The 24,982-nt window shown below is 49.8% G+C and overlaps 1 protein-coding gene across 4 annotated transcripts in view; it reads left to right on the top strand.

Annotated features, from left to right (window-relative positions):
* The window catches only part of EVC (EvC ciliary complex subunit 1), a 69,122-nt gene that overhangs the window by 6,149 nt on the left and 37,991 nt on the right, over window positions 1-24,982 (top strand). For all 4 annotated transcript variants that reach the window (XM_055326234.1, XM_055326233.1, XM_055326232.1 and 1 more), the window contains exons 3-9: window positions 3,258-3,341; window positions 5,391-5,623; window positions 6,868-6,952; window positions 12,962-13,060; window positions 15,562-15,699; window positions 18,724-18,882; window positions 23,099-23,315. In XM_055326234.1, the coding sequence (XP_055182209.1) occupies window positions 3,258-3,341; window positions 5,391-5,623; window positions 6,868-6,952; window positions 12,962-13,060; window positions 15,562-15,699; window positions 18,724-18,882; window positions 23,099-23,315 (1,015 nt within the window). The remainder of the gene's footprint in view (window positions 1-3,257; window positions 3,342-5,390; window positions 5,624-6,867; window positions 6,953-12,961; window positions 13,061-15,561; window positions 15,700-18,723; window positions 18,883-23,098; window positions 23,316-24,982) is intronic.

Below are 24,982 nucleotides of genomic sequence, written 5' to 3'. Positions count from 1 at the left end.
AGGCTCTTCAGCGTGCCACGACACAGCCTTGGCTCTCTTCATCCCTGTCCTTTTGCTCTGGCATCTGGCGGTTGGAGAGGGGATGGTTCCTCTGTGGACGCATCTGTGCGCTCACTGAAAGAACACCTCTGTGTCAGCTAGTGACAGGCCTTTTCTTTTCCTGCAATTATGCTTTCACTAATTTTCTGAATAAATGCATCAAGTCAGCTGAAGAAGTTCTACATTGTAGACTTGCGCTACAACCAATTTTCTGTATAATTGTATTGCTACGGTTGAGAATATTATCTGAATTTGGAAGGCATCTGAACTTAATAAGAAAAGCTGGAAAAAAAACAAAAACAAAAAACCTAAGAACAGCAGAAGTCTATTCATTCGCAGATTCTATGTGCCAAGTGCTTCCAGGTCCTTCTTCCTGACAAACACCATGACCATCAGAGTGTCAGTCCTCAGTCCTTCACTGGCTTGCAGTCTGCAGGTGGACGGGCTGGAAACGCATATGCGGCCACAGGCTCCTCATAACACTGCAGTACTGTGTCAGCTGGGCTCATGCTTTGACGTGCATGGCCGGGTTCTGCTTCCACACATCCCAGGTGGACCCAGCATCTACATCCTGTTCTTCTAATTATGTTTTCCACATGAAGTGCAGTTTTTGTTTTCTATCTCCCCTAGAGGGTAGAGACCACATCTTCCTCTCATTTTCTGCTCCTTCCATGCTATGCTCTCTCTTCACCTCTGTTTGTAAGGTTAGCAAGATACATTGCCCTCTGCTTTCCCAGCTTTGCTCGAGCAGGTGAGTCTCCACTGGAAAGCAACCAGGGCTGGCATCCCAGGCGTCCCGCCTGCACAGCCGCACAGGATGTATGCTCAGTCAGGGCCCCACCTCTGGTTTCTGGACTCTGCTGTCCCGAAAATCTTTTTTTTAACTTATTCATGAGAGACACAGAGAGAGAGAGAGTCAGAAACTAAGGCAGAGGGAGAAGCAAGCTCCCAGGGGGAGCCTGATGGGGGGCTCAATCCCAGAATCACAACTTGAACCAAAGGCAGGCATCAACCACTGAGCCACCTAGGTGCCCCATGTCCCAAAATTCTTAATCATATTTTAATCAGATGCAACCCCCCCCCCTTTTTATTTTGTATTGGGTCTCACAAATTATATAACCTGTTCTGAAGGCAACCTTTTTGTCTTACCACCACCCTTTGCTTTTTGTACCCACACAGCTTCAAGCAGAGATTAGAACTAGGTGCTGGGGGTTGGGACAGGCCATGTTCTCCTCCCTTGAGTCACAGCAAAGCCAAGAAGGGTTTGAAGCTGGCCATTATGGGGATTTCATGTTTCAAAGACCATCCGGTTGCCATATAGAGAACAAATTGGAAGATGTTAACTGGGTGAGCCTTGATCCCTGAAATAGGATGGAAATCATATGGATCTCCCTGAGCTGGCTGTTGTGTGATGATTACATGAACAAGAGTGCAGAAAGAGCCCAGCATACAGTAGGCACTCAGTGCACAGATGGAAGCCAGCTTGGGGGCTCTGCAGCCCTGTGTGGTGGCTTAGTCCAGCACGATGGGTGTGAGTGACATTTAGGAATTGAAGCTGGTGGGATTTGTGGTTGACTTTACATGGAAGGTTGGGGTATGGGAGCGACACTGGATCTGACCTGTGTTCTCAGGAGCATGGTATGGCCAGTCCAGGAGTCTTCTCAACCAAACACCCACTCCCCGTTTAACTTCCTTGCTCTCACCCCCGTTCTTATTTGCACAATCTTGAAGGACACAGAAAGGTGTCAGCTAAAGAGGAGGGACTCTGGAGTCAGGGAATCTGAGCTCAAATCCCAGTTCTGGCATTTGTGAGCTATGTGACCTTGGGCACATGGCTTAACTGCTCTGTGTCACCTGTCCCCTCTTGGGAAATGGAGACAGTAGCCTCTGTGATGGAGCCCTCAGAAGTGGAAGGAGGTGGCACATGTTGGTGGTCTGCCCCATTCTTGACATCTAGGTCTGTTTTTGTGAGTCATAAAGTACAGAAGGAAGTGACAAGACCTAGCCTTTGCCATGTGGCATCCATGTCCTGTTCAGAAGGGCATCGTGGTGAAACCCCCTCTGGAGATGTCCCTGGGCCACACGCTGGCTCTGTCATGTGCTGCTTCAATGTCTGCATCAAGAGGAAGTGATAAATCCTTCTGTAGTGCCCCCATCTTATGCCAAGTTGGCAACTGGATATAGCCATTTGTGGTGGAGCTCTTTCTTCAGAAAGGTGTGGTTGAAAAGTATTGAAGTAGACGTGGGTGCAATTTTCATCCATCAGTTTGCTCAGAACTGATGAGGAGGGATTTCCCATGGTCTGGAGTGCCAGGTTCCTGACTTGTCTGCCTGTTTGCCATCATCACTTGCAGGTTGTTCCCAGAACATTCATTCAACACCCACCTGGCAAAGTGCAGGGGTGGCCGTGGCAAGAGAGAGATACAGGAAGGATGGAATGTAGAGCAGTTGTGAATAAGTCTGTCCAGCTGTGGTCAGAGGAGGCTCCTTCCTACCATTCCTTTGAGCTGCCCATTGTTTTGCTTCTCTTCTGTTCCAGCTACTCTGCTGGGTGCTTTACGCGGTCTGGGGGCAGTATGGTGCCTGTTTTCTGTCTGGGAAGACTGAGGCTCAGAGAAGTGAAAAGACTTGCCCAACTGCTTTTCCTTTAAGGGTCTGATCCAGGGTCTTGTGTGAATGAGTATTGCCTTGTGGAAGTGTTCACACCTTTGGCAATGCTAAAACTATTCTGTGTTTCCTTTTTTCCACTAAAGTGGTTCGCAATTTTTAGGAGAACTCATTAATTATTGTCATGCTATTTAATTACTTATTTCTTCCAAAGCTGGAGACTTGGAATTAAATAATGTGCTGTCCAACCATCCAACCATCCATTCATTCATCCACCTTTCCATCATCCTCCCATCCATTCATTCGTCCATCCATCCATCCATCTACCCATTTGTCCATCTGTCCATCTATCATACATCCACCTCTCCATCTACCTATCCACTCATCTATCCATCCATTTTCCTCTCCATCCATCCATCCACCCCTCCCACCCTCCATCCCTCCACTCATTCACCCATCCATCTAGCAAGTGAGTACCTTGGACCTAAATGTGCCTGTTATGGTCCCTTCCTGAGGCCACTGTTACAAATGGATGTGGCATTTTGGTAACTCTTAGTGGTGTATCCTTCATTTTACAGAAAGCACCCATGCCATTTGTTCTTTCTTCCCAGGAATATGAGCCATCTTTCAACAGTAACATCACAGCATTTGCACTGAAGGCAAAAGTCATCTATCCCATCAATCAGAAGTTCCGGGTAAGAGTCCTCAGCTCCATCTTAGAAATACAATCATTCAATACTGTTCCTAGTGATTGGGGTATGAGTGGGCAGATTAAGTGTGTGATTTTTGGTTCTGCCTGAGGGTTTTACAGCAAGTCATCTTAAGAGGGATAACTTTGAGGCTTCCTGATGGAGCAAGACTTTAGGATGAATCCACTTTATGACAGCATTGTCATAAAAGGTATTTTATGGGACAGGGTATAGCAAGGTATTCCCAGAACCCCAGGTGACAGCACAGTTGGGCTGTGTCCTTCTGTTCTAGACAAATACAAATACCAGCACTGACACGGTTTTAGCATTGCTCCTCATTCACCGACCCCCCTTCCACCTTACTGAACACATCCTGCGAGGCTGGCACAGTGCTAGGCATTTCTCGTGTGTTGGGCATTTTATATCAGGTAAATCACCCTGTCATTGCCTCGTTACACATAAGGAAATTGAGGCACAGGGAGGCTAATGACCTGCCAGAGGTCCCCTGGTGGGTCTTCCCCCTGAAGCCGGGAATTCATTCCTATGATCAGGAGTTCTGCAGACAGCAGTAGATCCCATGGTGCTTTGAGGAGCCATTGGCCTGTGAGACTCTCCATGAAGGAAAGAGTCCCTGGTCTGGTACTTGAGGGATGTGCTGTCCACTCCTCCTGGCCATCGAGAGGACAGGCTCTGGAGTCACGCAGACTCTGTCCTAATTCCCATCTCTACCATATTCTGTGGGCCATTTCCTGACTCGGCCTCTATTTCTTCATCTGGAAATGGAGGTGATGGGCCCTCCTGCCTCCCCCAGGTCTTTGAGGGTCAAAGGGGATAATAGACATAGGGTTTAGAATGGTGTGTGACATCCGAGCACTCAGTGTTCATTCAGTTTTTTCAATTATCATTTGCTTCTGAAGGGACCGGAGCCAGGCTCTGCAAAGTCCTGCACCAAAGAAATTATTTCAGCTTGCTTAACACAGACTTTCCCAAATGAATTTTTCTGTGGAACCCTTATTACGGGGAGCAGTAACTGGAACGGTTCCTGGGAACATGTACTGGGGACCACTCCATTCACTTAGCGATCTGGTGGGTGGTTGAAGGGACAAAACCACCAGACTGAGTATATTATTCCTTATCCACACCCCTTGCCAGGCAGGCTCCTGGTGGGCACTGGAGATTATCCAGTGGTCAGGACAGCATCGTCCTTACCCTGGACGCCCTCACGGTCTGGGCAGAGATTGTGGGATGATATGTGAGAACGGGCAAGATAGAAATAACCAGAGGCCCATGGAGCTGCCAGTGGGCTGGGCCCAGCTACAAGGGAGGGAAGGCTCTGGGTCTGTCCGGAGGGAGAGACGCTTCAGCCCGGTGGACAGTGAGTGAGGGCTGTTCCAGGCAAGGGGACCAGAGTTTCAAAAGGCCCAGAAGTTTGAAATGCCAGGGGAGGCTTAGAGCTGGCAGCCAGCTGAGTACTACTTGGGCAGGCATATCCTGGAACAGCAGGACAGGCTGGATGGAGGTGGCAGTTGATGTTTCTTGAGCCTTCCAGATGTGGCAGGCGCTAGGCTGTGACCTCGCGTGGGCATGGTAGTGTGTGGGGCTTGAGCTCCTTGATAAGGAGCTTGGGGCCTGTGCTAGGGCAGTGGGGAGCCAGCTGGCAGGCCTGGGGTCAGGAAGGTGATGTGGGGTCAGTGTAGTGGTCAGCAGGTGGGCAGAGAAGCACACGCAGAGGTCTGAGATGGTGGGGGGAGAGGTGGGGAGGCAGGTGGACTGTGGGGAGCAGGTAGGCCTGCAGGGAACAGGCCATGGTGATCAGCTAAGAGGTAGGTACCTGTTGCACAGGGCCTGGCCTCCTGGGGACAGGGGCCATGACATGGGACCCTGGGGCATGGGTGGGACCCTGGGACAGAAACTCTATCTGTTCACCTGCCCCACCCTGTCTGCCCCTGCCTGGGCCCCCCTGGGACCACTGTCCCAGATCACTGGTGGGATCACTGAAGCAAAGTCACACAGTAGGTCACACAGACTGAGTGGGTTTTCTCTCCTGCCGCTCAGCCGCTGGCCGATGGTTCCTCCAACCCTTCTCTGCACGAGAACTTAAAGCAGGCTGTCTTGCCAAACCAGCCAGTGGAGGCGTCCCCCTCCAGCAGCCTGGGGAGCCTGAGCCAGGCGGAGAAGGAGGACTGCAGCTCCTCGTCCAGCATCCACTCGGCCACCAGCTACGACAGGTTCTTGAGCCGCACCTTCGTCCAGGTCAACAGCTTCCCCGAGGTGCTGATCTGTGAGAGGTGAGGAGGGGGAGGCACAGGGAAGCCGACCAGTGGTCCACAGCACTGTCTGTGCTGGGAATGGAGGCCCAGAGAGCCTAAGTGAGTCAGCCATGGACACACAGCCACAGGGCATCCAAGCTGGAGCTTGCCAGCTACCAAGTCATTTTGACCAATGTGAGGGTTTTGGAGTCAAGCTTGAGCCCTGGGGAGAGACCCATTAGGGGGCCTTCTTGAATCACTGATGTGCCCTGGGTACTGCATAGGAGTAGCTTGCACTGATTAGGTGTCTTCTGTGTACTGGGGAGAGTACTGAGCACTTTGCAGGGATTAATTATCTCCTGAGTATGACGGAGTCTGTGTTGTTCCCTGCTGTGTCCTCATTGCACAGTAGGAGCCTAAGACAAGTGCAGTGACAGAGGCATAAAAATTAATCGATCAATGAATTAATTCCATTTATCGACCATATGCAGTAGGTCTATTATTGCCCTCATCTTACAAAGAGTGAAAAGAGACAGAGAGGCTGAGTAACTTGCCCAAGGTCACAGAGCAGATGAATGATGGAGCTTGTCTGACCTTATCTCCAAAGCCCATTCTCTAAAGCACTGTACCACTCAGCACACTGGAGAGGTCTGAGAAACTGAGTCCGCACATCTATGCGTCAGTCCTCAGACCTCTGCTCAGTGGAGTTTGGTGAGTCCAAGTGGCCCTGCCTCAGCTCAGGGCTATGGAAGGAGAGGGCCCTAAGCTCGGTGCTGGCCCTGATGGTGGCTCAGCCTGCTGGCTGGGAAGGGCTGTCAATGAGCTTTGGAACTTAGTGAACTTGTCACAGTTTGGGTGGGAGCGAAGCCATTCAAAGTGCATTTGCCCACACAGGACAAATGGTCAAGTCCGCCCTGCCACTTACCTGCCCTGTGACCGTGCCACCACTTCTTGACTTCCTAAGTCAGTTTCTGCATCTGTGAAATGGGCATGACATGTGACACAGACACAACAATGCTGGGAAGGGGTGTTAACTCTCTTTTCTCCCACCTTCGACTCTTGCTGCCCCCTGCCCTTCATGTCTCGGGCAGCTGCTCCCTCCTGGTCACAAGTGAGTTTCAAATAGTTGCCTTGATTCCTTCGTATGAACTTGGGGCGGCTGTTGGGCATCTCTGCACATCTGGAGTCAGGGTGCACTGATGTCTGTACTGAGAAGACTTTGCAACCCCACTCCCTGCCTCGAGGACTCTCAATGGCTTTCTGTTTCTCTTTCGACTTTTCAGTGTGGACCTTGACTTATGTATCTACAACCTTCACCTAAAAGATCTGCTGCATCTGGACACGGCACTGCGGCAAGAGAAGCACATGGTAGGTGGTCAAAGTGTCTGGCTCTCCCTTCCCTGGGTTCCAAATGCTGCCCTCTGTGGGCGCTGAGTCCTGCGTGCCTTCAGGAAATGGGTGCCAATGACATTGGAGCCAATGTGACAGGAACGGTCAGGGCATTAGGCATCAGGAAGCAAAACAGAAGCAATTTGTGCCTGTGGATGGGGCACAGGCTCTACTTTACTGAAAGCTGTGGGCTTAGGCAGAAAAATGAGAGCCTCCTTCCAGGGTTCACCTCCTGATGGAGACAGGTGGAAGGTACTGTGAAAAAAAGACAGCATTTTTATTATTTTTTTGTTTAAATTCAGTTTAACATATAGCATATTATTAGTTTCAGAGGTAAAATTTAGTGATTTATCAGCTGCATAGAACACTCAGTGCTCATCACATTATGTACCCTCCTTCATGCCCATCACCCAGTTACCCCATCCTCCCAGCCACCTCCCCTCCAGCGACCCTCAGTTTGCTTCCTAGAGTCCAGCATCTCTTACGGTTTATCCCCTCTGATGTATCTATTTTATTTTTCCTTCCCTTCCCCTATGTTCATGTGTTTTGTTTCTTAAATTTCACTTGTGAGTAAGATCATATAATTTTCTTTCTCTGACTGACTCATTTTGCTTAGCATAATACTCTCTAGTTCCACCCATGTCATTGCAAAGAGCAAGATTTTATTCTTTCTGATGACTAATATTCCATTGTATATATACATCATATATTACGTAGTATATATTAATAATATATGTTATATATTATATATATTCACATTCATCTGTGGATGGAAATCTGGGCTCTTTCCACAGTTTGGCTATTGTGGACACTGCCGTTATTAACATTGGGGTGCAGGTGCCACTTTGGATCACTACATTTGTATCTTTGGGGTAAATACCTAGTAGTGCAATTGCTGGGTTGTAGGGTAGCTCTAGTTTTAACTTCTTGAGGAACCTCTGTACTGTTTCCCAGAGGGTCTACACCAGCTTGCATTCCCACCAACAGTATAGGAGGGTTCCCCTTTCTCTGCATCCTCACCAACATTTTTATTTTTAAAGATTTTATTTATTAAAGAGAGAGAGACAGAGACAGAGATAGCCACAGAGATAGTGAGAAAGGGCACAAGTGGAAAGGAGAGGGAGAAGTAGGCTCCCCAATGAGCAGGGAGCCTAACGTGGGACTCGATCCCAGGACCCGGGGATTGAGACCTGAGTCAAAGGCAGATGCTTCATTGACTGAGCCACCCAGGCGCCCCTTGCCAACATTTTTAAAGGAATGATAACAGCGACAACAATAGCACTAACTTTGTTGATTGCTTCCTGAGTACAGGCCCTGGGAGTGTCCCACAGGTGGCTAGTTTTGAACCTCACCACACTCTGGAGAGGCAGGTGTCGCCATCCTTCCACATTACAGACGAGGAAAGAGGCACAGAGAGGACTCGCCCAGAGTCATAAGGCCCTAGGTGGGAGCCGAGGTAGGCAGCCTGGTACCTTTTTATGGGTGTGTGTTCCCTGAGTGGATGAAGGAGCAGTTGAAACCGAAGACGGCAGCAGAACAAGACTGTTCTCTGCCAGATGCATGTGGTCTCTGGGTGAATCGTCGTCACTGGATTGACGTGGTGAGGGGGGCAGCCTGAGAGATGTGTCTCAGTACAGCTGCGGAACCCCCGGCAGGGCCAGCTGGGCATCATTTCTTCCAGATTATTGGAAAAGGGATGAAACCTATAGAGGGGAAGACCATTGGAAAGAGCAAGGGAGAAGGGCCGCTGGACAGAGTGACAGACACAGACAGACATGCCCACCAGGTGCTTCGTTATGAACTGGAAATATAAACATCCAGTTGCAGATGCAGTAAAGAGAAATTAGGGCTCTGTGAGAGCAGGGGCCCCTCCTAAACAGGGGCCAGTGCTAGAAACCAGAAGTCCCAGCAGGACTCCAGAAACAGAGCCTGATCCGGGGGCCCCAGCGTACCACCTGCAGCTACAGCCTGCTTCCTTTCGGCCCCATCCCGACCCGCTTGCAGGCAGGTGGCCCTGGCAGTCCTCTCAGAGGCTCTGCGCTCCCGAGGGTCGATGGTTTCTGTGCTCAGAGCCCCATCCAGCTGGCGAGTGACATGGTGCTGGCTGCCTCGCCCCTGGAACAGCCAGCAGATACCCGCAGGGAAGCAGCCTGCTGTCATGGAGAAAGCGTCCACCATCACTCATCTGCCCATCTGGTCTGTGGCAGCCTCTCCTCCCTGGCAGGCACAATCCCAGGGATGGCCCCCACCTGTCTGGAGCCCACTCTCCGGGGGTAGGGGGACGGGAGAGATGGCACAAATGCGCCACGACAGACAGCAGGACCTAGCAAACAATTCGGTGCCGTAAGCATGTGTAAGGGGAGACCGAGTGAGAGTGGGGGAGATGACCAGGCTTCCCGGAGGGAGACACATAAGCTGGAACCTGGGGAAGGAGCTCTAGACCAGGAGTCAGAGACTTGGGTTCTAGTCCAGCCTCCCACACGTATGAGCTGTGTGACCTTAGGTAAGTCACTTCCCCTCTCTGGGCCACTTTCCGAAAGGAATAAAGATAATGTTTTTCAGCTTTTATCCCATAGAGTTACTAGGAAGTGAAATTGTCCTACTTCGAAGGGTCTCCATAGGCAGAGCTCCAGGATCTGCTGGGCTGCGCTGTGTGACCAGCATCATCACAGCACCACTTGTTAAGCACACATACTCTCCGAGGCTAAGACTCTAACTATCTGATCTCAATTAAGCCTTACAGCTATTTTTCAATCACAAAATACCAGAGACTGAGAGAGGTTGAGTCAGTTGTCCAAAATTGCACAGCTGGTGAGTGGCAGACACAGAACCCGAGTGAGGTCTGTCCGAGTGCAAGGTCTGTGTGCCTGAACATACAGCAGGCACTCCATAGACATGTGCCCCCTGCCTACTGACGCCACCGCACCGTGGGGCCTGCTCTCCCTGGGTGGCCTTTCCCTCCCTGCGGGGTGTATCTTCACTATGCAGGACCTGTCGAAACACACAAGCTCTCATGGAGACCTTAAGATCCATTTCTCTGGTAGATATCTGTCACCACAGGTCAGTTCAGATGTGACTCAGATTGCAGATGGCATCACACGCAGACCTGTGGGATTGCTGTGCTGTACAGCCAAAACTACCCTAATACTGTGTGTCCACTATACATTGATAACAAATTAAAAAATAAAAGTGACTCAGACCAGATGTGACCGTCATGCAGCCCAGGAGCTCAGAGCTCCCTGGTGGCCTTGGAGGGAGAAGCTGGCACTGGGCTTGTCAGGAGGTGGAGAGAAGCTGCATTTGACAGCATTGGAAGCAGAATGATAGAGATGAGAACAGATTAGGGGATGTGTGTGTTGAGGGAGGTGTCAAGAGAAGGATCATTAGGCCTAGGGGATTCTCCTGGTGCCGGGACATTCTCCATCTTGATTGTGGCAGTGATTGCATGAATCCATACTTGGGGTAAAGTTGCACAGAAATGCACATGCACATGCACACCAGTACATGTGACAATCAGTGGAACTGAGTGAAGTCTGTAGTAAACTGCATCAGCCCAATGTCAGTGACGGTTTTGGGATTTGATATTATACTAAAGTGATATCCCAGGTCACCCAGGGAAAGAACACATGGGACTCTGTACTGGTTTGATACTTTCCTGAGCTTGTAATTTTTCCAAATGAAAAATTTTTTAAATTGAAGATTGAGACAAGACCTGTGCACATCACTGATTCAGTCTGGGGTCAAAAAGAAAATGGGTTTGAGACCAACATCTCGAGATACGAATGTTACCTTACGTGGTCTCAACTTCAGTGAGTAGAAAGCCAGGATGTCATTGTGTTCCTAGAGCTCGTTAGCACTGACAAGCATAAGGAAAGTTCTGGGTTCTGTCGCTCATGGGCCAGTTACCCAGATTTCTCAGCTAAAGAGTTCCTTGTCTGTAAAGTGGGGAAGATTGTACCAATGTCCTGTGTGCTGTAAAAACCAAATGAGATTTTTTAAAAGGATTTTATTTATTCATGAGAGACACAGGGAGAGAGGCAGAGACACAGGCAGAGGGAGAAGCAGGCTCCCCCATGGGGAGCCCAATGCGGGGCTTGATCCCAGGGCCCTGGGATCACACCCTGAGCCAGCAGCACTCAACCACTGAGCCACCCAGGTATCCCCCAAATGAGATTATATATATGTAAATCCAGCCATGCCTGTTCTTGACTCTTGCCCACGGCTGCCTCCAGGCTGTAACAGCAAAATCCAATGGTTGCAAAAGTGATAGTATGGCCTGCAAACCCAGGAACTGTTATGATGTGGCCATCTACAGGAAAACATCTACTGAGCCCTGTACTAAAGTGCCTTACCACACAAATATGTCTGACCTCTGAAGCAGTTCAATGGAGGAGTGATATGCTTTTCGGGAAATGGTACTGCAGCAATTAGATGTCCAGAAGCAGACACAGACGAACCTTAAGCTGAACCTCTGCGTCATGCAAAAATGAACTCAAAATGCATCACAGACTTAAATGTTAGATGCAAGACTATACATCTTCTAGAAAAAAAAAAAAAACAAGAGAAAATCTTCAGGATCTCGAACTAGGCAAAGAGTTCTTTCTTCGACTTAACACTGAGGGGGTGACCCACACAAGGGAAAACTAATAAAATACAGTTTTTAAATAATATATAATTATTATTATAATATATAATATATGTAATTATATATTATATATAGCATATGTAATTATATATAATATAGCCATCAAAATATAAAACTTCTGGTCTACAAAAGACCCTGTTAAGAGGATGGGGAGAAAGGGGGTTTGCAAGCCGTGTATCAACAGAGAACTCCCACCTAGAACATATAAAGAACACTCAAACCTCACAAAGAAGTAAACAATCCAATCAGAAAAATGGCAAAAGCCATGAACAGTCATTTCACCAAAAAGGATATACAGCCGGGAGGAAAATGCACACACAAAATCAGATCAAAAATGTTCCACAGCATTAGCCATCAGGGAAATGCAAATTAAAACAATGAGGTATGTTTTAAAAAAATGAGATATGACTATACACCTATCGGAGTGGCCAAAATAACAAATGGTGACACCACCAGATGCTGGTGAGGGTGGGAGGAAACTGGATCCTGCATGCATTGCTGGCGGGAATGTAGCATGCCACACTGAAAAACAGTCCATTTCTCTCAAAACCCGGCAGTTGCACTCTTGTGCATTTACCTTAGAGAAACTTATGTTCACACAGAAACCTGTATGTGGATATTCTTAGCAGTTTTTTTAAAAGATTTATTTATTTATGATAGAGAGAGAGAGAATGAGGCAGAGACACAGGCAGAGGGAGAAGCAGGCTCCATGCCGGGAGCCCGACGCAGGACTCGATCCCAGGACTCCAGGATCGCGCCCTGGGCCAAAGGCAGGCGCTAAACCACTGAGCCACCCAGGGATCCCTATTCTTAGCAGTTTTATTCGTAAAAGCCCCCTAACTGGAAACACCTAGATGTCCTGCAGTAGGCGAATGGTAGGTGTGGAGACAGCACCCTTGGACGTTCCTAGGTGTCCTGGCTCATGGGAGGACCCTTTCTGGTTCAGAGGATGACACCATCCATCGAGACAGGAGGCTGGAATGGACAACTTTATACATCTCAGTTCCCAACAACCCTCCCTCTGATTCTTCCCCATGAAGAAGCATCACCCCTTTGCCTTTTAGGTTTCCTTGACTCCTGTAGGGAACACAGAAGGAATGGCAGAGTAGGCACTTAATGAAGATTTCTTGAATAAATAGACAAAAAGCAAAAGAAGTGAAGCATTTTTCCTTAGAGGCTTCATGAAAATACAGTCCATTATAGGCTATTGTCATGATTTATAATGATATATTTTCCTATAGCAAAAATGTATGTGCATGTGAATAGATAGGGAGGGAGGGAGGGAAGGGGAGATACCCATTTCTAAGCGTTTCTCTTTGTTATGTCTCCTTCCGTGGCAGTAGATGTTTATTCAGATTTTTAAAATGTGCCTCCTGGATCTTCTTCCTAAAAAGAAGTCGGATGATGAATTATACCAGAGGATTCTTTCGAAACAAGAAAATGTAAGTCTTCAAGCTATATTTCAAAGTCACTTAAAAATAGTTTATCACAACATATAAAACATAGTAGTATAAGAAACTATTTTTGCTTTCATGTGTGAAAATTATTGCAATACATGCTTTTGAACAAATGTAACTGTAGAAATATGTGTACATGTATAAAAATGACCATAGGTATTAATAATTCTGGAAAAATATTGAAAGCAAGGAAAAAGAGAAGAATGTTGATCATACCTGCTACTCACAGAGAACAAGTAACCGTTATCTTCTCCACAAGGTTGGATATTTTTACTTATTCATCTTTAAAGATTTATTAGAGAAAGCAAGAGAGAGTGTGGGGAGGGGCTGAATGAGAGGGAAAGAGAATCTCAAGCAGACTCCATGCTGAGCGCAGAGCCTGACTTGGGGCTCCATCCCAGGACCCAGAGATCATGACCTGGGCCGAAATCAAGAGTCAGACACCCACCCGACTGTGCCAACCAGGCACCCCTAGGTTGTTTTTTTTTTTTTTCTTAAATATTTTATTTATTGATTTAAGAGAGAGAGAGAGAGAGAGAGAGCCCACAAGTGGGGGAGGGGCGTGGGGGCAGGCGGAGGGGGACCTCTGAAACCTCCCTGCTGAGCAGGGCGTCCAACATGGGGCTCGATCCCAGAACCCTGGGATCATGACCTGAGCCAAAATCAAGATTCAGATACCAACCAACCAAGCCACTTTGGCGCCCCAAGTTGGGTATTTCTAAATACCTAATTGGTCTATTGGTTTTAATGATGCTACTACTGTACATTCTCCTCCTCCCGGGTCTTCTATACGGAGCTGACGTTGCTTTCTGTGCAGTGAAACAAGCCAGGTTTTGCCATCTGACTGGGAGAGGCTGGTGTCCTGGTCCTTCACTTCTCAAACGCCCAGAATCCCAGTGCCTCCTGCGCCAGGGGATCATGACTCCCACCCTGCAGGGCCGTGGGGGCGCCAAGAGAAATGTGCAAGAGACGCGGAGCAGAGTGACGGGCAGAGTGACTCGTGATCGCCGCGCACATCCTGAGAGCCACGGCCATCATCTGCATCGTGTCCGTCATCAGCCTCCTCGCCAGCACCGCTGCCGTCTTCCCCACCGCCGTGAGGTCGTTTGTCCCCCACTCCTCCGGATCCCACGCGGAAGAATGAGTCCCCGCGCACGAGGAGGAGGTGGTGCGTGGGCTCGGCCCCGTCCGCATCCTCAGGGCCGCTGCTACCAGGCCGCCTCCAGCAGCCCGTGCACACGGCGCGCCTCACACCTGCTTTTACTCCATCTTCATGGCAGCTCAGGCAGTGGCCGTCGTCGTTTCTGTTTACAGCCGAGGAAGCGGAGTCCCAGTGACTCCCCAACGAATAAACAAGGAGGATCGTCCTGGTGGTGCTGCACCTACGGACGAGGCGGGGCCGCAGGGGCGGGTCAGGGCTTCCTTAGAACGCTCGAGGAGGGGTGGCACGCTCGGAGGAGGGCGCGTCGCGGGCGGCGGGGCTCAGGGACTCCGTGCACAGGGTCCCGGGCCAGGCCGGCGCCCCCGGAGGCGGGCCCTACGTCGCCCAGCGCACCCGGGCGGAGGCCCCACGGCAGCCATGACCTCCCCAGCAGCGCTGCACGCGGAAGAGGAAGAGGCGGGACAAGCTACAGGGACGCACTTCCTGCTGCCGAGCCCACCAATCACGTCGCATCCCACCCTCCCTGGGGTGTAGGGAGTAATCCTTCCCCCACGGAAACCAGAGGAGTGGAGGAGAAGCGTTCCGTCACCCCCATCCAGGTCATGGCATGTTTCAGGACTTCCTAAGAAATAAAGGACACCAATGCACCATGTTTTTTTTTTTTTTTGAAGATTCTATTCATCCATTCATTCATTCATTCATTCATGAGACACACAGAGAGAAGGAGAGACATAGGCAGAGGGAGAAGCAGGGAGACTGATGTTAATTTACCATGTTTAAAAGCATGTTCTGGTTTGTTTGGTTTGGTTTTGTTGTTTTTGTTTGTGTGTGTGTGTTTTTTGTTTTGCTTTGTTTTGTTTTGTTTTGTATTGTTTTTTTAGCAGGGAGGGAAAACTATAGAAGAATCTGGTATTCTTAAGACTCTATGTTTAAGGAGGAAAATACCTTTCTATCATCAAGCCTTAAGTAGGACCATGCCTAGAGCAGTTAATCATGGTTAAGAAATATTTTGTGGGGATCCCTGGGTGGCACAGCGGTTTGGCGCCTGCCTTTGGCCCAGGGCGCGATCCTGGAGACCCGGGATTGAATCCCACGTCGGGCTCCCGGTGCATGGAGCCTGCTTCTCCCTCTGCCTGTGTCTCTGCCTCTCTCTCTCTGTGTGTGTGACTATCATAAATAAATAAATAAAAATTAAAAAAAAAAGAAATATTTTGTGATAATGTGGTGAAAGATAAAAGGGTCTCTCTTCTAGAATTTAAGATATGTTGGATTTTTCCTTTGTTTATTTGCTTTTTTTTTTTTCTTTCCCCTCTGTTTCCCCCAGGATTTGGCGGAATTAGAAAAGGGACTTCAGGTCAAACTGTCAAACACAGCAATGTTAGGAGCTGGTGATTCTGAATACATCACTCTGGCAGATGTGGAAAAGAAGGAGCGAGAATACTCTGAGCAGCTAATAGATAATGTACGTGATGGTTTTTTCTCCTTTTTCCATATAAAAACCATGGTTTCTGGGACAGTTAAATTGGTGAGATTAAAGAGATGGCACCTGGAAGCATGTTTGAAATCCCTAACGTGTTCTACCCCAGAGCTCAGGATCCAGGGTTGGAAATTACTTAATAGAGAAAGTATAATCAAAGGGCCAAGATTTACGGAGGTTTTTTTCTTTTTAAATGAATTCTCCTTTTTTAAATTTTAGATTGATTTTTTTGTCATTCAGAGAAAAGATTGTTCTCACCCTGTATGTCTAATCCATGGTAACCCCATGGATTAGAGCAGATGCTAGCTTCTAACTTCTCCAACCCCAGACATCACCACTCATAAAAGCCTACTTTAAATTTCAGAGAGGGTGGCTTTCCTCAAATATCCCTTTTTTGCTTTTCAGTTCCACTACCCCCGTTCCTATATTAGGTATGAAACAAAGAGGGTGTTTTGTTTTGTTTTGTTTTTTGCATTTTGTTTTGTTTGTTTGGCACTCAAGCACTGGACTGCACACTGGAAATTAAGAACTACCTTAGATCTGGCCCTGCTGGGGAGATGCATAGGCTAGCATAGTAGGGGGACCCACAGGTGAGCAGATGAAGACTTTATTTTTTTAAGATTTTATTTATTAATGAGAGACACACACACACACAGAGAGAGAGAGAAGCAGAGACACAAGCAGAGGGAGAACCAGGCTCCATGCAGGTAGTCCGACGTGGGACTCGATCCCGGGTCTCCAGGATCAGACCCTGGGCTGAAGGTGGCTCTAAACTGCTGAGCCACCCGGAATGCCCAGATGAGGATTTTAGCTCACAAGTGTCATGATAGATGAAAACACTGGAAGGCAGAGGCACAGTGGTGAGAGGAGGAGTCTGTTTTATCCTAGGGTTAGGAAAGTCTTCATAGAATAAAGGATACATTGAAAGGCCTTTTGGGAGAGTGTGGGTGGATGCTGGCCAGTGGGCAGGCAAAGAAGGGAGCCAGGGAGAACTAAGGATCAAGCAGAGCAAGATAAAACCAGAGATCTGGCCCGAGGATTTTCATCTCATGCCCAGGAGATGGGAGTCACTGCAGGTTGGTAGCAGAGGGTGCCTGGATCCATTTCTGTTTTAGAAGGACTGCTCCAGCTACTCAGTGAAGGATAGGTGTGTGCTCTCTGGCTAGGGCAGTAGGGAAATCTCGTGAAGACAATTGCAGTAGGAGCAGAGAGGTGAGAAAGAGTGGGAGAGCTGATAGGGTAGCAGATAATGAGGTTGAGGAGAAGAGGATGTTAAAGATTAGTTCTGTGGAAATAAGGATCCCAGAACAAGAAGCAAGTTGGGAGGGGAGCTGGTGAGTCCTAGCTTGACATCTTAAGATGGAGATGCCAGAGGATGGAGAGTGTCCACTAAGCTTGTGTCAAAGGACATAGGAAGCGAGGATGTTCATGGCGTGAGTGGCAGAGAGAGGGTGCTCAGCCTGGATTCCTGGGTCCACGGGCTCCCCAGAGCAGGAATATCTGCTGAAATACCTGTCTGTATATTTCAGGCAGATGATTCATAGTAAGCCCATGATTCTCTGACGTATGGTGACCTCCCATAGTGGAGATGCCCCAGCCTAGGGTGTGTGTAGAATGGATAGGGAAAGGAGCCTGGAGCCCAGTCTTGGATCCTGCCAACACTTAAGGAGGAGGAGCCAAGGAGAACTGAGACAAGAAGGGAGAATATGGACTTTGAGGGATCAGGATGAAATCATGTCACAGACTCCAAGGGAATCAAGAGTTTTTAAGAACAGAGTGGGTGTCCTGGCTCTCTGGGGCTGGAGTAGAAGTGGCAAAGCCAGCTGGAATCGGACTCTGTTTGGAGGTGTGCAGGGTGCCACAGGTGATAGTCACGTTTTCTTAGTGCAGTCTGGAAGGAGGTCATCTGGTGGGAAAGCAAGAGGGAGGCCGGAGGTTTAATGGATGGGCTATTGCCCACCAGGACACACAGCAAGTCCTGAGGGCATGAGGTCCACACTGGCCTGGGCTTCCTCTCATCCATGTGCAGCCCGTGTGGTGGCTGGTCAGAATGACTCAGTGTTTCAGGGTGCGTTTGTCTCCACCTTTTGCCAGTGCAACAAGGTCAGGGTGGGCTTCTGGTGCCGCTAAGACCCGAGCCCTCCTACGCCCTGTGCAGCAAGAGGTGGCCAGATGAATTCAGAGTTGGAGAGGCAGAGCCATGGTGGAGAAAACCACAGCTGGGGGAGTTCAGTGAGCCTGCACCACCTCTGCCCCTGCCTCCCAGCCCTGTGACCTTTCACCAGTGACCTAACTTTCTCAGCCTGTTGCTGCAGGCGCCAATACACATTTTACCCGGACATAAAACGCGTGAGCCTGGCCCCTACCTGCATGCCGCAAGGGGAGGTTGTCACGACCACTGGTATCCTCGTCCTCAGTGTTCCAGGAGGCTGGATGAGCCCCAACGTTCCAAGCCACTCAGTGATTTCCACGTCTCCTCCTGATAAGATGAGGGGGTAGAAAAAAGATTTTAGAGCAGATTGTTTTCATGGTCAGCATTGTCTCTGCCATATTGCTCTTTTGTACTTTTAGGGCAATAACTAAAATTTAAACAGCCATTTGTGCTTTTATTTCCAGAACATGTTTAATCCCTCTTAGAGATATGGAGCCTCCAGGAGCACACTGTCGAATTTCATGCACTCCCCAGGCAGCAATCCTGGCCTGTTTAAGGGTCTTTAAGCTGTTTACTCTGGGTGATCTCATTGTGCTTGACTTCTTTATCAGCAGAGCACTGGTGTTTGCTGAAAAGCCACCTCGAAGCTGACTGGCACCTACAATATGCCAAGGAGGAACCTCTCTGTAGAACTTGATTATTGCCAAGATAAACTCGCTCCGAATTGCAGAAGTATTTAGAACGTCAGTGTGTGATGAGGAATGAATTGTAATTCTCAAGAATGAACCACCTAGCTTTATGGCTTTCTTAAATACGTTTTCTGCACCTACCTCTTGCTTTTCATTCTCATTTCACAGATGGAAGCTTTCTGGAAACAGATGGAAAACATCCAGCACTTTCTTATGGACCAATTTAAGTGTTCCAGCTCCAAAGCCCGACAGCTCATGATGACGCTCACGGAAAGAATGATTACAGCCGAAGGGTTATTGCGTGATTCTCAGGATTTGCAGGCTCTGGTATGCTGGAGGGGGCAGGGAGGGAATCTGAAGATACTCACACTAGAGATGTGGAATCCATAAGCTTGATATGCCATAGACATCCAGTCGAACTTGATGGGGATATAGAGTCCCGAGATGGAGACATAGAGGCCAGAGATGAGGATATAGAGCCCAGAGAAAGGCAGTGAAGCAAGCCAAACAGCGAGCCATCTATCTGTCTGTCCATCTATCCATTCACCCATGTATCCATCTGTCTTTCTATGCATCCATTTATCCATCTGTCCATCCATCTTTCCATCCATCTGTGCAGCCATCCATCCATTCCTTAAGTGGGGATGCTGGCCAGCTTTGTTTTGTGACAGTATAGAGCACTGGCTCCCAGTCCTGCATGCACACTTAAATTATCTGGAAGCTTTAAAAAGTACCGATGCTAGAGTCCCAGATGGGACCCCACCCCAGAGATTCTGACTAATAAGTCTGGATTTTTTTGGAGCTCCCAGTGACCACAATGAGTAGTCATAGTTGACACCCACTTATGTGGATGGAGCTTCATTTGCTCTCCTGATGGCTCCATGAATCACCTGAGGAGCTCTCAGAAATTGCCTGTGCCCAGACCTTATGCCCAGAGATCCAATCTCACTGATCTAAAGTGAAGCCCTGGTATTGCTGGTTTTAAAGCTCCCCAAACATTTCTGATATATTGTTGGAGATGCAACCCACTGATACAGAGGAATCCACAAATCTGACTTGGAACCTAGGCTCGGCCACTTGAAGATGTGTCATCTTGAACCAGTTAACCCCCCAGAGCTTCAGTTACTCTCTTTATAAAAGAGTGGTCCAAGGAACTTCTGCAGACAGGGCCTGGGGAAGTGCTCTGCGACCCATAGCCCTAGTCACCACGGGGTTTCTCAGCAGTACTTTTGGCCTTGACCTGCCTTGTACAAGGCCCAGGGCTCACTATGAACCCATTTCCCCTTCTGACCTTGGAAACTCATGAAACTCCATTTCAGAGTTTCTGAAACTCTGCACCCACCTGGGTTATACCCAGCTCAGAGACCTGCAGTGGCTGCCCTGCCTTTGGCTCAGAGCCTTCGTGGCTTACATCCAGGGAGCAGTTCGTGCTGCTTCTCCACAACCACTGTGGTCCGTGGAGCAGTGGCATCAGTAGCCCCCAAGAGTTTGTTAGAAATGCAGAACCTCCCTACCAGAATCAGGATATGCATTTTAACAAACCCCCTGGGTGCAACAGCTGTTTGGGAACTTGATGTTTGCTCATTGTGTAAACACAGTCTCCTTTTCCTTCTTGGCACTGCTAGAAGGTAGGCATGGCAGATATTTTATTCCCAATGAGCAGAGTGAGAGACAACTAAGTGACTCACCTAGAATTCGTGTGCTGTCTAATAACACCGCTGGGCCCAGATTCGCCGTCCAAACCCTGTGAATGGGATTTTAATTTGATAAGGCTGCTGTTATTAATGCTTATCAAAAGAGATTTTTTTCCCTTTTTTTTTCTTTTTATTATTATTCTGACAGCAGGATATTGATGCAGGAAAAAAAAATGTATCCTTAGCTGAATTCATTCCAAGTATTAGCCAGTAACTTCCAAATAGAATGAAGGGAAAGAATTATCCAGGTTATCATTATGCCCTTCTCTTAACCAACATTTGATGAGTACCTACTTATGGGCCACGTTCTGTTATAGAAACAGTATTACAGACTCGAGCCAGAGACCTGAGTTCAAACCCACAGTCTTCCTGCTTATTAGCTGGATGACCTTGAGCATTTTACTTAACCTCTCTGTGCCTCAGTTTCGTCATCTAAGTGGGGATCAGAATAGCACCTGCTCTGAGAATATTAGAGAATGGACAATATGTAAGGCCTTTGGAAGAGATCCTGGCACAGGGGAAGCAATCAGTGTGTTAGTGACTAGACTTCTGTGGGCCATGTGTCCAGGCAAATCAGACATTAACAAATCATCACGGTGATACAGGCAAAACGCTGTAATCTGTGTTTGTATAGAAGACGGATGCTGTGCCTGCACCCTAGGTAGCCATATATATTTTTTTTCCATATCTAGTAACACGTTGCTGATAAACTCCAGAAGGCTGTAAGTTTTGGGTCAGTGTCTGAGCATTCTGGCCTGGGCCGTTGGACCCATAATGTTCACATGGCGTCACTGAATATCAAACTGGCAAGGTTCTGGAAAGGGCCCCAGAGGCTGTGAGAATCATTCTCCTGGGATGTTTGACAAAAAGCCATCCCAAGAGCGATGCCAGGGGCTTGTAGATAATTATGACAGCAGCTTGCATTCATGAGTGATGACTATGTTCTGGCTGCTATTTTAAGTGCTTTATGCATTTTAACTTAATTTTCACAGCAACTCTGTAAGGTTGATGTCCGAGGAGAACACCGTACCCAAAGTCTGCAGCTCTGACAGGTGGAGCCAGGTTCTAGCCCAGGCGCTGCTGAGGACCTTCTGCACTCAGAGCAAGGGGGCCTCACCTCCCATCTGATATCCCTCTGCCTATGCTCACCTCTTTCCACTCCTGTCTGCCTTTGAATGTAAATCTGGAGGTTGTGCGGTCACTCCTGAGCCAGGAACGCCTCCCTATGCTACATGAGAGGTGGGGGCAGCAGGCGGTTTGGGAGAGCTTCTCCCCAGTGAGGCCTGGTCTGGGTCCCTTGTGAGCAGAGACTTTCCCCTAGGTTGCAGGGCCCCCCAGCGCTTATCCTCTTGCACCCCCTAGTGGTTGTGAGCCTGCTGACCGTGGTCGGGTGTCTAACTGAAGAAGATTCGAAGCCGTGGTCCTTGGGCTGGTCATGTGGCCTTCCGGAACAAACCTCAGCATTCTTGTCTGTAACTGAGGGGTCCTGATCCTTGCCCTGCTCACACGTTGTCGGAACACAAACCAGTGCAGCTCAGCAAACAGTGAGGCCCAGGCTGGGCAGTGGGTGACCCACCTGGAATGGTCCCTCGTGATTAGCTCCTTAAAGACAGAAGCACATAGGGCCCACTGGGGGTGAGGACGAGCAGGGAAGGCACCGCACCCCACAGCCCAGCAGGACAAGGATGAGTAGGACTAGCAGGCAGAGGAACAAGAGGAACAGGAGAATGCTCCAGGTGGAGGACTCCGAGTGTGCAAGGGCCCAGCAGAGCTGAGAGCCAGGCATGCTGGGCGGCCCTGAGCACGAATGTGTGTGGACAAGGCTGGGGCAAAGCCAGGCCGGGTCCTCAGGGCCTTGAGCGCCATGCCCTAACGTTCAGACTTGGTTTGAAGGCAGTGACTGGAGGGTTTGGGCTATTAGGACAGCCACGTGTCTGCCTCTGAGAGAGGCCCCTGTCTGCCATGTGGGGGCAGGGGGAAGGCTGGGACAGCAGGGCAGGAGTGAGCAGGGTCTGCACCCCTATGACTGGGCCCGGCAGGAGGGAAAAGGGGGGCTCTGAAGATGCAAGATTACAGGCGTAGAGGATGAGAAGGGGGCTAGGGGATGAGAAGAGGGCTGAGGCTGACTTTGGCCCTCTGCTGGTGCCGGGCCCAGCTGGGAGTGGCATCTTTCCTCTGGGACGAGGGGCCTCCTGGACACAACGGTGCTCCCCTCGTTCCATGTTCCTCACACTCATTCTGCAGGACGAGCAGCTGCCCTCTGAGGCTTCCGGACCCACAGGGCCCTGTCTGCCTCTGGTCAACATTTCCTGCCCCAGGGAGGTGTCTTTTCCAGGAGTCTTGTCCTAAGTGTTGATGCCTTGGTGGGGCAGGGAGGGAGCATGTTCTAAAGTCTGACCTCCAGGGAACCACTCATAAAATCAGTCTCACCTTGGAAAATCTTTTCAAACCCTGTGTCCCAGGCTTTCTGAGGCTCAAAAGCCAAGAGCTCCTATAACTTTTGTCGTTGTTTGCCTTTCTCTTCCAGGGCTGTGGAGGCCAAAGGCCCCAGCGGCTGGGGAGGGATGACTGTAGAACAGTGGCTTTCCCTCCTTGGCCACGTGCTGGTACTGAATCCCTTCCTGGAAGATCAGGCCCCTGAGAAGTGCTCACTGTGTACTAAGTGCTCTATATCCGTTATCCTGTGTCAGGCTCGCCCCCTCCCCACAAGGGGCAATTTTGTCCGTAGCCAAGGGGCAGAGCCTGTTGGTCTGCACTCTGCTCACAGGGAGTCGGGGCACCAGGAGGGAGCCCACTGCCCTGGGCAGACCCTTGCTGCTGGGCGCTGACCAAGGTGTTTCCCTTCCCAGGACACCCTGGAGAGAACAATGGGGCGGGCGCACATGGCCAAAATGATCGAGTCACTGAAGCTGCAAATCCAGGAGGAGACCAAATGCCGGCTGGCTGCACTGTCCCGCAGCCTGGAGCTGCTGACTGTGGAGGGGAAGCTCTCCGGGCGGCAAAAGGAGGAGCTGCTCACCCAGCAGCACAAGGCCTTCTGGGGGGAGGCAGAGCGCTTCAGCAGGGGTGAGTGAGCCGGGGCCCGATCTGGGGTGAATAGCCCTCCTGTGCTGGGGGTGGGGGACCCTGGGGGCAGTCAGAGACATGGAGCAGTGCATGGGAAACAAGCTCCGGCTGTGACCCCCTCTCTGCCCTTGGGGACCGTGTCACTTAGCTTCTCCAAGCTTTGCTTGCTTCCCCATAAGGCTGTCCCTAGGCTGGGGGATGGCCCACTGGATTTAGCTGTCAGTGATCCAGGCTGATGGAGGCCCCAGTGTCCTGCAGCAAAAGCACCTGAACTCTGCAGAGGACAGAAGGGCCGAAATGCCCAGAAAAGACACATATCACTCGGCTGCAGCGCATGGCCCTACCCAAGTCACAGGGGCCTGCTTAGCAGCAAGTACACAATGACTGACCATATGGGGCAGGAGAGGGAACCCCATGTGGGTATTTTCCGTACCCTAGCTCCTGGGGTGGACCCTGAGAGGTGGGCAGCTCAAGGTTCAAGACCCTGAGGGCATCTGAGACTTAGTCCAGGTCACATCATTAGAAAGAAGAAACCCACATCTTTCAACTGCAGGGCAGGTGCCACTTCTGCCACCAGCACTGGCTGCCCTGGGCCCTTGGGAGGAGAGCTCACCGGGGGTCCCTGTGTTGGTCCGAGGCCGCATGTTTGCCTGGGGCCATGAGTGGAGGCACTGAGGTGGGGAGCAGGAGGCCCCTCCGGGTCTCAGAACATCTGCAGGGCACGGAGTCTGTGTGCTTCAGTTTCCCCAGTGGCTCCTGATGCCCACACGGGTGTGGACACTATAGGACCAGGGAGTCTCCAGGTGTCTTGTCAGCTCGGGCCACCATATGAAGATAACACAGACCGGGGGCTTACACAACAAGCTTCTCTTTTCTCCCAGTTCTGAAGGCAGTAAAGTCCAAGATCAGAGCACCAAGCCGATTCGGTTCTTGGCAGGAAACCTGCTTTCAGACAGCCACCTTCTCTGTGTGTGTGTACTCACATGGCAGAGAATGAGCTTTCTTACACCTCTTCCTCTTCTTATAAGGCACCAGCCTTATGGGATGAGGATCCCAGCCTCATAAATTCATTTAGCTTCCAAATATAGTCCCGCGGGGGTTAGGGCTTTAGTGTTTCAGTTTGGGCAGATGGGGTCCAATCCACAACACCAGGTGTTCGTTGCAGCCAGTGGCCTGGTGCTGCATCTGCAGTGGCTCACGGCCCCTCCACCAGACCTGCCCGCTGCCTTTCAGAGATGGGGTCAGAGGGCAGGCACTCGGACCTAGGACCTCAGGACTCCAGTCAGGCCATTCCAGGAGGCCCTTGTCACTTGGCGTCACGGCTTCTGTGACCGGTGGGAGCCTGCTGTTGGCTGGCACTCCAGCCCATGTAGAACCTGAGCACATCTTACCTGGGGGTCATCACACCAGGGCCTGGGCTTTACCAGTGGGAAGGGGCCCCCACAGCAGACAGAGGCGGGGACAGGATGCCCAGGCAGCCCCCATGGATCAGGGATCAGGCTCTGTTGAACTTGGATAAGACAGAGGAAGCAAGGAGACAGTCAGGGGGTGGAGGGAGGACTCAGGTCTCGATGGATACCTGGTCATACTCTTTTCTTTTGGTTTTGATTTTTTTTTAAGATTTTATTTATTAGAGAATGGGGGGCGGGAAGGAGAGCAGGAGCAGG

The sequence above is a fragment of the Nyctereutes procyonoides genome, unplaced genomic scaffold (genome assembly GCF_905146905.1).
Source record: "Nyctereutes procyonoides isolate TBG_1078 unplaced genomic scaffold, NYPRO_anot_genome, whole genome shotgun sequence".
NCBI classification, from domain to species: domain Eukaryota; kingdom Metazoa; phylum Chordata; class Mammalia; order Carnivora; family Canidae; genus Nyctereutes; species Nyctereutes procyonoides.
This window is presented reverse-complemented; position numbering and strand designations above follow the sequence as displayed.